Raw genomic sequence first — 12,685 nt, 5'->3', positions numbered from 1 at the left:
CACATAGACACACTGGCTTTACTCAAAGCTTTACTCAAAGGCTTTACTCAAGGCATATCGTTAGTTAAGATTGAAAAAAGTAGGGGGCCTAGACAGCTGCCCTGGGGAATTCCTGATTCTACCTTGGATTATATTGTAGAGGCTTCCATTAAAGAACACCCTCTGTGTTCTGTTAGACAGGTAACTCTTTATCCACAAAATAGCAGAGGGTGTAAAGCCATAATACATACGTTTTTTTCAGCAGCAGACTACGATCTAAGTCTACGATCTAAGTTCCAGTAGACTAAGTCTAACAAAACTGCCCTGACAATCTTTTTATCATCAATTTCTCTAAGCCAATCATCAGTCATTTGTCTAAGTGCTGTGCTTTTTGAACGTCCTTCCCTACTGGTAACTGATTGGTCCACTATTTGAGCCAGTAAAGGGGGCTTTACTATTCTTGGGTAGCGGAATGACTTTTGCTTCCCTCCAGGCCTGAGGGCACACACTTTCTATTAGGCTTAAATTGAAGATATGGAAAATAGGAGTGGCAATTTCGTCAACTATTATCCCTTATAATTTTCAATCCAGGTTGTCAGACCCCTGTGTCTTGTCATTGTTGATAATAACAATCATTTGTTCACCTCTTCCACACTCACTTTACGGAATTCAAAAGTACAATGCTTATCTTTCATAATTTGGTCAGATACACTTGGATGTGTAGTGTCATTGATAATCAGTTACATAAAAAAGCTGCAAACATTTGCCTCCATCCTATGGCAAAATGTGTAGAATTTCAGGAAATTTGCTTTAAAACGGCATAATTTTTCTCTCCATGAGGGGGAGTACAGATATGGGTACACAGACACACGAGCCACTGCAGCCCCCCCATGATGAGTTCCGAGTAATTACTTCTTTCCTTGTCCCATTTCTGCACATCATGATACATCTCAGAGAATTATTGACTTTCTCCAAAGACAAATCTCCTCTATTCAACTCACCCGGCCTCCTTGGAACTGAGCATCTTGGCCCAGATGAGGTCCGTGTCGATGGGCTCCTCACGGGGGTTGGTGGAGCTGACCTGCAGCATGAGGGAGTCGCACGGTGCCCCTGTCAGCGTGGCCAGGCCCTCGATGGCGCGCCCTGCCTGCAGGGCAAAGTAGGAGCCGTGGAGCTTGGCAAGGGCCTTCTCTATCAGGGCCACCCAGAGTTGCTTACGCTGGGCCTGGGAAGGGAGAGAGAAAGGAGGGAGGGAAGGGGGATGGAGAAAGTAAGGTGATAGAGGGAGGGTGGAGAAAGGGAGGGAGAAAGGTAGTGAAGGGGATAGAGGGAAGTGCATGATGGAGAAAGGGAGGGACAGAACAGTAGGATAGACGGAAGGAGAGAGAAGATAGAGGGAGAGAGAGAGAAACAGAGAGAGCAAGAGAGGGAGAGAGAGAAGGATAGATAGAAGGAAGGATTGGGATAGAAGGAGAGAGTAGGATGGAGAAAGGGTGGGAAGGGGATAGAGAGAGAGCGAGCGAGAGAAAGAGAGAAAGAAAGAAAGAAAGGGAAGAGGTCAAATTTATGCGTAATGAATGAACATACAGGGAAGAAAACATTCAGAGTTCACAAAAGCAGTGAAGGACTATTTCATTTTTGTAGCCTTAGGTCCTGAAAAACTGTTAAAATGTAATTAAATACAGATCTTCTCCAATAACAATAATAAGACTTTCAGTGCTTTTGGTTAATTAAGTGCCCCTACATTTACATTTTAGTCATTTAGCAGACGCTCCTATCCAGAGTGCATTCATTTTAAGATTGATAGGTGGTTATCCCATCAAGCTCAGTCATACACTATCGTTCAAAAGTTTGGGGTCACTTAGAAATACCCTTGTTATTGAAAGAAAAGCTAAAAAAATTGTCCATTAAAATAACATAAAATGTATCAGAAATACAGTGTAGACATTGTTAATGTTGTAAATGACTATTGTAGCTGGACACGGCTGATTTGTTATGGAATATCTACATAGGCGTACAGAGGCCCATTATCAGCAACCAGACACTCATGTGTTCCAATGGCACGTTGTGTTAGCTAATCCAAGTTTAGCATTTTAAAAAGGCTAATTGATCATTAGAAAACCCTATCGCAATTATGTTAGCACAGCTGAAAACTGTTGTTCTGATTAAAGAAGCAATAAAACTGATTAAAGAAGCAATAAAACGCCTATGTAGATATTCCATAAGAAATCAGCCGTTTCCAGCTACAATAGTAATTTACAACATTAACAATGTCTACACTGTATTTCTGATCAATTTTATTTTATTTTAATGGACAAAAAAAAGTGTTTTTCTTTCAAATACAAGGACATTTCTTAGTGACCCCAAACTTTTGAACGGTAGCGTAGCCACTTTATTGAAGAAATAATTACGTACTATCAGCAAAGTCAGAGCAAGTAAGGGGGAAAAAAGTAAAGTGCGAGTATTAGTTTACGAGGGGGGTGCCGTGGGATTATTTAAGATACTCTTTGAAGAGGTAGGGTTTCCCCTCTTTTCATTATTTCCTCTATGACAATTCTGAGAACCTCTGTCTCCACCACAGCTGATATTTGAAAACCTTGGAATGAACTGAATGAGTGTGTGCGTGTGTGTGTGTTTACTCACCAGTTGGAATATCAGGTTGCTATATTCACTGCATAACAGTGTGCGTGTGTATGACTAATGACAGTGTTTGAAAATCTGTGTGTGTGTGTGTGTATGTTTTCACTCAACCATAAAAGTATTAGGTTGCTATAGTCACTGCATGACAATTCACTGCATGATCATTTGTTTGTGTGAGTATTGTGTATACTGTGTATACACATGAATGTATGCGAGTTTGAGAGAGACAGAGAGAGTGAGTGACTAGACTAGATATAGTTATGTGTGTGTATACAGTGTGTCTGCGTGCATACTATATCCATACGTATGTGTGTGTGGTGTGGTGTCCCCCCCCCGGCCTCACCTGGGAGAAGAGCAGGTATCCATACTCGTCGCAGGGCAGCATGTCGTCCACTAGGACGGTGATCCAGGTACCATCCTTACACAGCCTGACCTGGTAAGCCCCCTCCTGGCAGATGCCCCTGGTGATCATCACCCTTTCCACCAGCTCTGGACGCTCTGCTAGCACCGCCAATGCACTAAGGAACCTACAGGGCGGGCAATAAGATAGACAGTCAATTAACTAGGTGATGGGGGAAAAAAATCTATACAGTATCGCAATATATTTTTTTCCGATATTATAAATCGATTCTATGACTCCATTTAATGTTAAAAAGCACTAGTCGGCTGTACCTGCGCCAAAACTCAAATATTTCTCCTTCTATAGCTGGTTCTCCATCTTCTTCTCAAATGGTGAGCCAACATGTTTTCAGCACTTTTCTTTTCATGACTGGTCAAAACTAATTTTCTCATGGCTCTCTATGGTCCCTCTGCAGCAAATATATAGTGAGCAATATGTTTGCAGTACATATATAAATCAGAATGTATACAATCGCAATGCATATCATGTCGTGATAATATCATATGGCGAGGTTCCTGGCAAATTCCCAGCCCTACTATCAATCAATCAATCAGTCAGTCATTCAATTATTAAATTAATCAGTTAGAAAGTTCATAAATAACAAGTAATTCTGCTAATTGTATTCATAGAAATTTGTAGTGGAGGTAAGCTGGTCATAGCTTCTGTACATCACCTTCCCTGAGTCCTGCCGTGACAGAACCACTGACCTTTTATGGTCTAGTCATGTGGTACTGATGGTGGACTTAACAGCAACTGTAAAGGGCAAGTGGAGGCAACAACAGCCAGAAAAAAACGCTACATGTCGGAAGACAACATTCTGAGGAAGCAGACTCTAGAGCAGGCCTGGGCAAAGGCCGGCCGGCCCGCGACCTGATTCAATGCGGCCCGCGGAATCAAGCTCAGATCACACAAAGAATTTGTGATAGTAAAGTTTTTTAAAACGTATTTGTTATTAAAATTAAAAGCCCAATGAGTACTCGCCTTTGTGTAATGATTTAACTCCCACCGCTTGTGTGACATTTATTTTGAAGGCATGTGTAAATGACAACAACTGCACGAGGACAGCCAGTGACTGACAGGCTGACACACACGTCACGGTTACAAATAGTATCTAGCTAGAAATAGAGCAAAAATTTGTTTTTCAAAGATTTCAAAGAAAAGGAAAGTAGACAATGATTGTAGGGTGTTCCAGCAAGAGTGGACATTGAAACGTTTATTTATTGAGGCATCAGGGAAAGCTGTGTGCTTAGTGTGCAAAGAGAGCATCGCTGTCTTGAAAGACTACAACTTGTCCCGACACTTCCAGACGAAGCATGCAGAGAAATATAGGATTATGTATTCTAAGCAGAGGGCAAGTGCATCGGAAGAGTTTCTTTATCAGTTGCAAAAGCAGCAAGGACTTTTCACAAAACTGCATTCAGCAAACGACGGAATTGCGAGACCTAGCTATGTGCTGTCCCACAAAATTGCTAAACATAGCAAGCCATTCGCTGAGGGCGAATTCATTAAAGAATGTTTAATTGATTCTGCAGCAATACTTTGCCCCGACAAGAAAGAGCTGTTTGAAAATGTTTCCCTGTCAAGACGAACAGTAACACGGCGTGTTGAGGACATCGCAGAGGATATGGAACAACAGTTGAAAGACAAGGTAAAGGATTTCACCTATTTCTCCTCGGCCCTGGATGAGAGCAGTGATGCACGTGACAAGGCACAGTTGTTGATATTCTTACGAGGCATAACCCCAGACTTTGAAATTACACAGGATCTTGCTTCAGTGCAGTCAATGAAGAACACAACCACAGGGAAAGATTTATTGGAGGAGGTTAATAAGTGTGTGGCAAAGCTGGGACTGAGTTTTGACAAGTTATCCAGTGTGACCACTGATGGGTGCCCAAACTTGACAGGAAAAAACATTGGCCCTTTGAAAAGGACACAAGATCAAGTAGCTGAGCTGAGCCATTATTTTCCTGCATTGCATTATTCATCAGGAGGTGCTCTGTAAATGTGTTCTGAAAATGAGCCATGTTGTGGTTACGGTCACTAAAGTGGTAAACTCCATAAGAGCAAAATATTTAAACCACAGGCAGTTTGTCTCACTGTTGGAAGAGACAGAGTCGGGTCATGCAGATCTCCCCTACCACACAAACATGAGATGGCTGAGTTTGGGGAAGGTGTTTAAAAAGGCGTGGGACCTGAAGTCGGAGATTGCTGAATTTTTGCTAATGAAATGAATATATGTGGATTTCCCTCAACTGCAAGATAAAGAATGGTTGGCTGATTTTGCCATCACCATGGATATCATGGCCCTCACGAATGAACTGAATTCCAAACTACAAGGGAAGGGCTGTACAGATGTACAGCCTTGTCAAAGCCTTCAAGGGAAAATTACTCCTCCTTTTCCGCCAAGTAGAAGTCAACAATCACACCCACCTTCCGACACTACTAGTCTGTTCTCTATCAGATGACCAGCGGGAGAAGTATACATCGCTGCTGCGTGCTTTGAACGGTGAGTTTTCTCATCATTTTGAGGATTTCAAAGTGTTGGGAAATGACATGCTGTTGGTTTCCTCTCCTTTCACCTTCAACGTGGATAACGCTCCCACTGACCTGCAACTTGAGCTTAACGATCTTCAGTCTGATGCAGTGATTGGAGAACTATTCAAAACAATGTCACTGACGAGGTTCTATGCATCTCTTGATAAACAAAACTTTCCAAAGGTTAGCAGTCATGCTCAGAAGATGTTTGTACTGTTTGGGTCAACCTATGTATGTGAACAGACATTTTCAGTGATGAAATATAACAAGTCAAGGCACAGATCATCTCTTACTGACTCTCACTTCTCAGCAATCCTGCGCATAGCGACGTCAGAAACTATACCTGACTTCACTGCTCTAGTCAATGCCCATCAGAGACTTCACTCCTCACACTGATTGAGTAGTTTAAATGTAATGTTGAGCTCTCTTTTTCTTGTGTTTTTGTGCATACCGTTAACAAGAGTTCAGTCCGTGGTGCTGAATACACAGTGTACTTTTCCCCTCGTGTAGTTCATTGCATGTTTAATAATGAATATACCTACCAAAAGGAGAACATGGATGTGGTTTATTTCTCTGCATGTTAAAAAAGTAAAATAAGTAGCATATCTGGAAGTGATTTACAGTAGATATATCTGACAACACAGTCACATGATGTATAATCCTGTAATATGATTCTGGCCCACGATGGCAAAAATATATTCTAATGTGGCCCTACATGGAAAATAATTGCCTGCTCTAGAGTGAGGTTAGGGGAAGCAGAAAATCTCTTTGCAAATCTCTCCTTCCTTGTGCAAAGCTCCATTTATTTGAGGCCTTACTCAACGCCTTACTGAACAAGCACCTCGCCACATGACCTCTTGAGATGTTTGTGTGTGAGTGTGTGTGTGTGTGTGAGAGCATGCGTGCATGCCTTCGTGTGTTCTCGAGATAGAGAATCTGTCTCAAGAGAGAGGTTCTGCATGATTTTCTAGTATCATCTCAACGAGACGTTTTCAATAATAACTCAATCCCCCCGTCTGCTCTGGCGCTAGACAAGCAGGGCCAACCCAATGTAAATCAAATCAATGCAAATCAGATCAAAAATAATAAAATACAAATCCAATTACTTTGGGCGAAGCGATGGGAACGCTGGACTATGACGGGTCGTGTTTCTAGCCTCTCCGGCCACTCGAGGGCGAGCGAGAGAGGGAAGATGTGATTGGACATGTGGCTGCGTGGCTGGGGATGTGTAACGCGGACTGTAAATGTGACTGGGGTGTGATTCAGGATGGGAATTGGTTTACCTCCTGTAGTGTGAGAGAAAGGGTATGTGGAGGGTTATTTTTGATAAGCGGCCAGGTGTGTGTGTGTGTGGATGACGACAAGGCCCAAGGACACCCAAAACAAGTACATGGAGAAAACTGTCTGTGTCCAGACCTACATTCCTCTGAATAATTCCCCAGTCAGGTGATGTATCAGTACATCTGGCCGCCTCACCCCTCCTCTCTCTCTTTCTCTTTATTTCTCTCCCCAGTTCCTTCTTGGTTTACTCTATCTATCTATCTATCTATCTATCTCTCTCTCTCTCTTAAACCTTGGACTACAATGGTCATGCCCCACGGAAATCGAATTAACATAATACAAAAATCCCCATAAAAATCTGTCTTTTTAAACTAGACGCAGAACGTAAGTACAGAGGACACAGAGTGGGATGCCTCGTGAGGATCCGCAGAAGGCGAGTAGGAAAGCTGCCGTTACCATCAATATTACTCACCAACATGCAATCATTGGACAATAAATTAGACGAGGTACGATCACGAATATCCTACCAACGGGACATCAAAAACTGTAATATCCTATGTTTCATGGAATTGTGGCTGAATGATGACATGGATATTCAGCCAGCGGGATACATGCTGCACCGGCAGGATAGAACAGCACACTCCAGTAAGACGAGGGGGGGCGGTCTGTGCATATTTGTAACAGCTGGTGCACGAAATCTTAGGAAGTCTCTAGACTTTGCTCACCTGAAGTAGAGTATATTGTGATAAATTGCAGGCCACACTACTTGCCTAGAGAGTTTTCAGCTATACTTTTCGTGGCTGTTTATTTACCACCACAGACAGATGCTGGCACTAAGACCGCACTCAGTCAGCTGTATAAGGAAATAAGCAAACAGGAAACCACTCACCCAGAGGCGGCGCTCCCAGTGGCAAGAGACTTTAATGCAGGGAAACAGTTCTACCAAATTTCCATCAACATGTTACATGTGCAACCAGAGGGAAATAAAATTCTAGATCACCTGTACTCCACACACAGAGACGTGTACAAAGCTCTCCCTCGCCCTCCAATTGGTAAATCCGACCACAACTCTATCCTCCTGATTCCTGCTTACAAGCAAAAATTAAAGCAGGAAGCACCAGTGACTCAGCCTATAAAAAAGTGGTCAGATGAAGCAGATGTTAAACTACAGGACTGTTTTGCTATCACAGACTGGAACATGTTCCGGGATTCTTCCGATGGCATTGAGGAATGCTCCACATCAGTCACTGGCTTTATCAATAAGTGCATCGAGGACGTCGTCCCCACAGTGACTGTACGTACATACCCCAACCAGAAGCCATGGATTACAGGCAACATTCGCACTGAGCTAAAGGGGAGAGCTGCCGCTTTCAAGGTGCGGGACTCTAACCCGGAAGCTTATAAGAAATCCGGCTATGCGCTGCAACGAACCATCAAACAGGCAAAGCATCAATACAGGGCTAAGATTGAATCATACAACACCAGCTCCGACGCTCGTCTTATGTGGCAGGGCTTGCAAACTATTACAGACTACAAAGGGAAGCACAGCCGCGAGCTGCCCAGTGAGACGAGCCTAACAGACGAGCTAAATCACTTCTATGCTCGCTTCGAGGCAAGCAACACTGAGGCATGCATGAGAACACCAGCTGTTCTGGACGACTGTGTGATCACGCTCTCCGTAGCCGATGTGAGTAAGACCTTTAAACAGGTCAACATTCACAAGGCTGTGGGGCCAGACGGATTATCAGGACGTGTGCTCAGATCATGTGCTGACCAACTGGCAGGTGTCTTCACTGACATTTTCAACATGTCCCCGATTGAGTCTGTAATACCAACATGTTACAAGCAGACCACCATAGTCCCTGTGCCCAAGAACACAAAGGCAACCTGCCTAAATGACTACAGACCCGTAGCACTCACGTCCGTAGCCATGAAGTGCTTTGAAAGGCTGGTAATGGCTCACATCAACACCATTATCCCAGAAATCCTAGACCCACTCCAATTTGCATACCGCCCAAACAGATCCACAGATGATGCAATCTCTATTGCACTCCACACTGCCCTTTCCCACCTGGACAAAAGGAACATCTATGTGAGAATACTATTCATTGATTACAGCTCAGCGTTCAACACCATAGTACCCTCAAAGCTCATCACTAAGCTATGGATCCTGGGACTAAACACCTCCCTCTGCAACTGGATCCTGGACTTCCTGACGGGCAGCCCCAGGTGGTGAGGGTATGTAGCAACACATCTGCCACGCTGATCCTCAACACTGGAGCCCCCCAGGGGTGAGTGCTCAGTCCCGTCCTGTACTCCCTGTTCACCCACGACTGTATGGCCAGGCACGACTCCAACACCATCATTAAGTTTGCAGACGACACAACAGTGGTAGGCCTGATCACAGACAACGACGAGACAAGCCTATAGGGAGGTCAGAGACCTGGCCATGAGGTGCCAGAATAACAACCTATCCCTCAACGTAACCAAGACTAAGGAGATGATTGTGGACTACAGGAAAAGGAGGACCGAGTATGCCCCCATTCTCATCGACGGGGCTGTAGTGGAGCAGGTTGAGAGCTTCAGGTTCCTTGGTGTCCACATCACCAACACACTAGAATGGTCCAAACACACCAAGACAGTTGTGAAGAGGGCACGACAAAGCCTATTCCCCCTCAGGAAACGAAAAAGATTTGGCATGGGTCCTGAGATCCTCAAAAGGTTCCACAGCTGCAATATCGAGAGCATCCCGACTGGTTGCATCACTGCCTGGTACGGCAATTGCTCGGCCTCCGACCACAAGGTACTACAGAGGGTAGTGCATACGGCCCAGTACATCACTGGGACGAAGCTGCCTGCCATCCAGGACCTCTACACCAGGCGGTGTCAGAGGAAGGCCCTAAAAATTGTCAAAGACCACAGCCACCCCAGTCATAGACTGTTCTCTCTACTACCGCATGGCAAGCGGTACCGGAGTGCCAAGTCTAGGACAAAAAAAAGGCTTCTCAACAGTTTTAACCCCCAAGTCATAAGACTACTGAATAGGTAATCAAATGGCTACCCGGACTATCTGCATTGTGCCCCCCCCCCCCCAACCCCTGTTTTACGCTGCTGCTACTCTCTGTTTATCATATATGCATAGTCACTTTACCTACACATTCATGTACATACTACCTCAATTGACCCGACCAACCAGTGCTCCCGCATATTGGCTAACTGGGCTATCAGCATTGTGTCTCGCCACCCACCACTCCCTCTTTTACGTTACTGCTACTCTCTGTTTATCATATATGCATAGTCACTTTAACCATATCTACATGTACATACTACCTCAATCAGCCCAATTAACCTGTGTCTTTATGTAGCCTCGCTACTTTTATAGCCTAGCTACTGTATATAGCTTTGCTGCTGTTATTTTTCACTTTCTTTTTACTGTTGCTTTTATTTCTTTACTTACCTATTATTTATCTAATACATTTTTTGCACTATTAGTTAGAGCCTGTAAGTAAGCATTTCACTGTAAGGTCTACACATGTTGTATTCGGCGCACGTGACAAATAAACTTTGATTTGATATTGATGTGTTTTTTTTGCATTGGCTGCGTCTCAATCCACCACATCTGCCAATATAGCCCCCTTTTGCATATGCGGTGAAAGGTGGCAGAGCTAGAGGGGTGTTTGTCAGACAATGACACATCCCGAAATTCGGTCTTCTCACAAAAATGTCTGTAGCGTCCGAATGGTTTGGCCTACAAACTATTGTGACCACTCTCACTGAGACTCTCATGAACACAATGGTTTTGCTCTCCGTTTTTCACTAGGACACACACAAGACTCATCTGAAGGTCCCTGGTACCAATTTAAAAAAAATATGAAAGTATTTATGGAGATAGTTAGTGCCTAAAATAAGGGGATAAATACATGTAAAATAAACAAAGAAAACTGTTTCCTGACCTTTCTTATACTGTATCTCAGATATAGTGCAGACACTTCAGAACAAACTTCCCTTAGATTTTTTTGGAGACTGTGTTATTCAATGCATTTCTATTGGCTAATAACCATAAAGCCAAATTCAATGTTTCATCCCCAAAAAATACCTTAGGGTCTTAAAATGTTTAATCAAATGATCCTTGGTACGCCCATCTTAAAACAATTCCCCCCCGGCTTAGACTCTAGAGGGTTAAACTCCCTCTTTCCCTCTCTCTCCCCCCCTCCCACTTTCTCCCTTCTCTATCTGCTTTAGGCCCAGAGAGTACATCTATAGTCACTGCTCAATGATAAACTACACGGGCCACCAATGTGCTTGTTCATTCTTGCTGTTATTCCCCCTGACCCTTAAGACAAGCGATGAGAGATCACCTCTCATATGCAGAGTGGAGTTGGTTTATTAATTCAGAAACGCATTAGGAATAGTTCAGGGAGGACGGAGACAACACTGTGTCTAAGAAGCACAGCAGGCACACTGAACACGCATGCCACGTGGATACACTTCTACACACAAGCCACAGACACACAAGCATGAACACACGCTGCTTAAGGTAGGTTGTACACGGTTTGGTACCCACACAGACACATGCACGCGGACGCACGCACACATAGCTGATACTACGACACTGCACACGTTCAGTGACGACAACTCACCAACAGTTTCCCAGCAGGCCTTGCAGGATGTCCGAAGGCCGCGGGGTGCGGAAGACGGACCATTTGACGCCCCGGTCCTTGAAGTTGTTGCAGTTGATCTCGTGGGGGCGGAGCCACTTTTTGATTCGCTGCTGGACGCTGTCACCCTCGGGGAAACCCACGGAACACGGGCCTGGGGGGAAGCTGTCGTCCACGAAGTTCACCACGTTCTAAAAGAACGAGAGATATAAAACTCTGAGACAGAGGATTCATAACAGTCCAGCTGAGAAACACTCAAAGATCAGTAGTGTCTGATGAAGTAAGTCACTGCCCTGGCATGAAACATTTGCTTGGAGAGGAGAAGGCTGAACAAGTGTAACATCAAGACTAGTCGAGACAAGACTAAGTCACCACACTGAGAGAAAACGTGTATGTTGGCTGCACTCTGGAAATCTATAAGCCTATAAGCCATTGCATACCCTAGCCTACAGTTTTCTGTCTGATGTCTGTGTTAAACGAATGATGATTCATTTGGAGCCCTGCAGGCCACTGTAGGAGTCACGGGATGCTGAGGCAAGCACAAGGACAACCACCGGCACTGAGTGTTCATGTGGCTAATGGAGCCTCCCCCTGCTGCTTACACATAAAGATGCACACGCAGCATGGAATGTGCTGTGCTAACATATATCAAAACGCATCTCCCGAGATCAAGAAGACGGCACACTGAATTACACCGTGACGCTTCGAAAACACAGACTCGCGCACCCCGTGAAGAACTTCCAAGCGCTCACTCAGGCTAAACATTACTTCGCTGAACCACACAAAAATGGCTACTTCAACATAAACGTAACTGATCCCTGTTCAACAGAACAGTTTGCATTTAGGCTAACTGACCTACAGTACACACCCTGTGTGTCACACTATGTCACTGCCAAAACCCTGCTCGACAAACCTGAGAGCACACATACAAAGACTAGTCTATCCTATTTCCTCTGCTCGCTGGTGGCAGCAGTTGGATCCCGCATCCTGAACCAGTGGAAAGTACTGTAAGCACCCCAGCGTCGCACAGTCGGTGGAGGAAAATTCATTCGTCACCCTACACAAAAGCCACTTCTGTCGCCCTCGACACTGTGCCAGACATCGGCAGCAGCACTTTGGCCCCTGTCCCCATTTCCCATCATGCTCCAGCAGATTTAGCCCCCCCGGGGGCTGTCAGTGACCCACTGGCTCT

General features: G+C 44.6%; 1 protein-coding gene across 1 annotated transcript in view; it reads right to left on the bottom strand.

Annotated features, from left to right (window-relative positions):
• Positions 1 to 12,685, bottom strand: part of LOC115200971 (calpain-15-like) — a 78,841-nt gene that overhangs the window by 13,738 nt on the left and 52,418 nt on the right. The window contains exons 3-5 of the mRNA XM_029764136.1: positions 11,476 to 11,684; positions 2,963 to 3,146; positions 981 to 1,204 (exon numbers count right to left, since the gene is read on the bottom strand). Of these exons, the coding sequence (XP_029619996.1) occupies positions 981 to 1,204; positions 2,963 to 3,146; positions 11,476 to 11,684 (617 nt within the window). The remainder of the gene's footprint in view (positions 1 to 980; positions 1,205 to 2,962; positions 3,147 to 11,475; positions 11,685 to 12,685) is intronic.

The sequence above is a fragment of the Salmo trutta genome, chromosome 10, assembly GCF_901001165.1.
Source record: "Salmo trutta chromosome 10, fSalTru1.1, whole genome shotgun sequence".
In the NCBI taxonomy this organism is placed as follows: domain Eukaryota; kingdom Metazoa; phylum Chordata; class Actinopteri; order Salmoniformes; family Salmonidae; genus Salmo; species Salmo trutta.
This window is presented reverse-complemented; position numbering and strand designations above follow the sequence as displayed.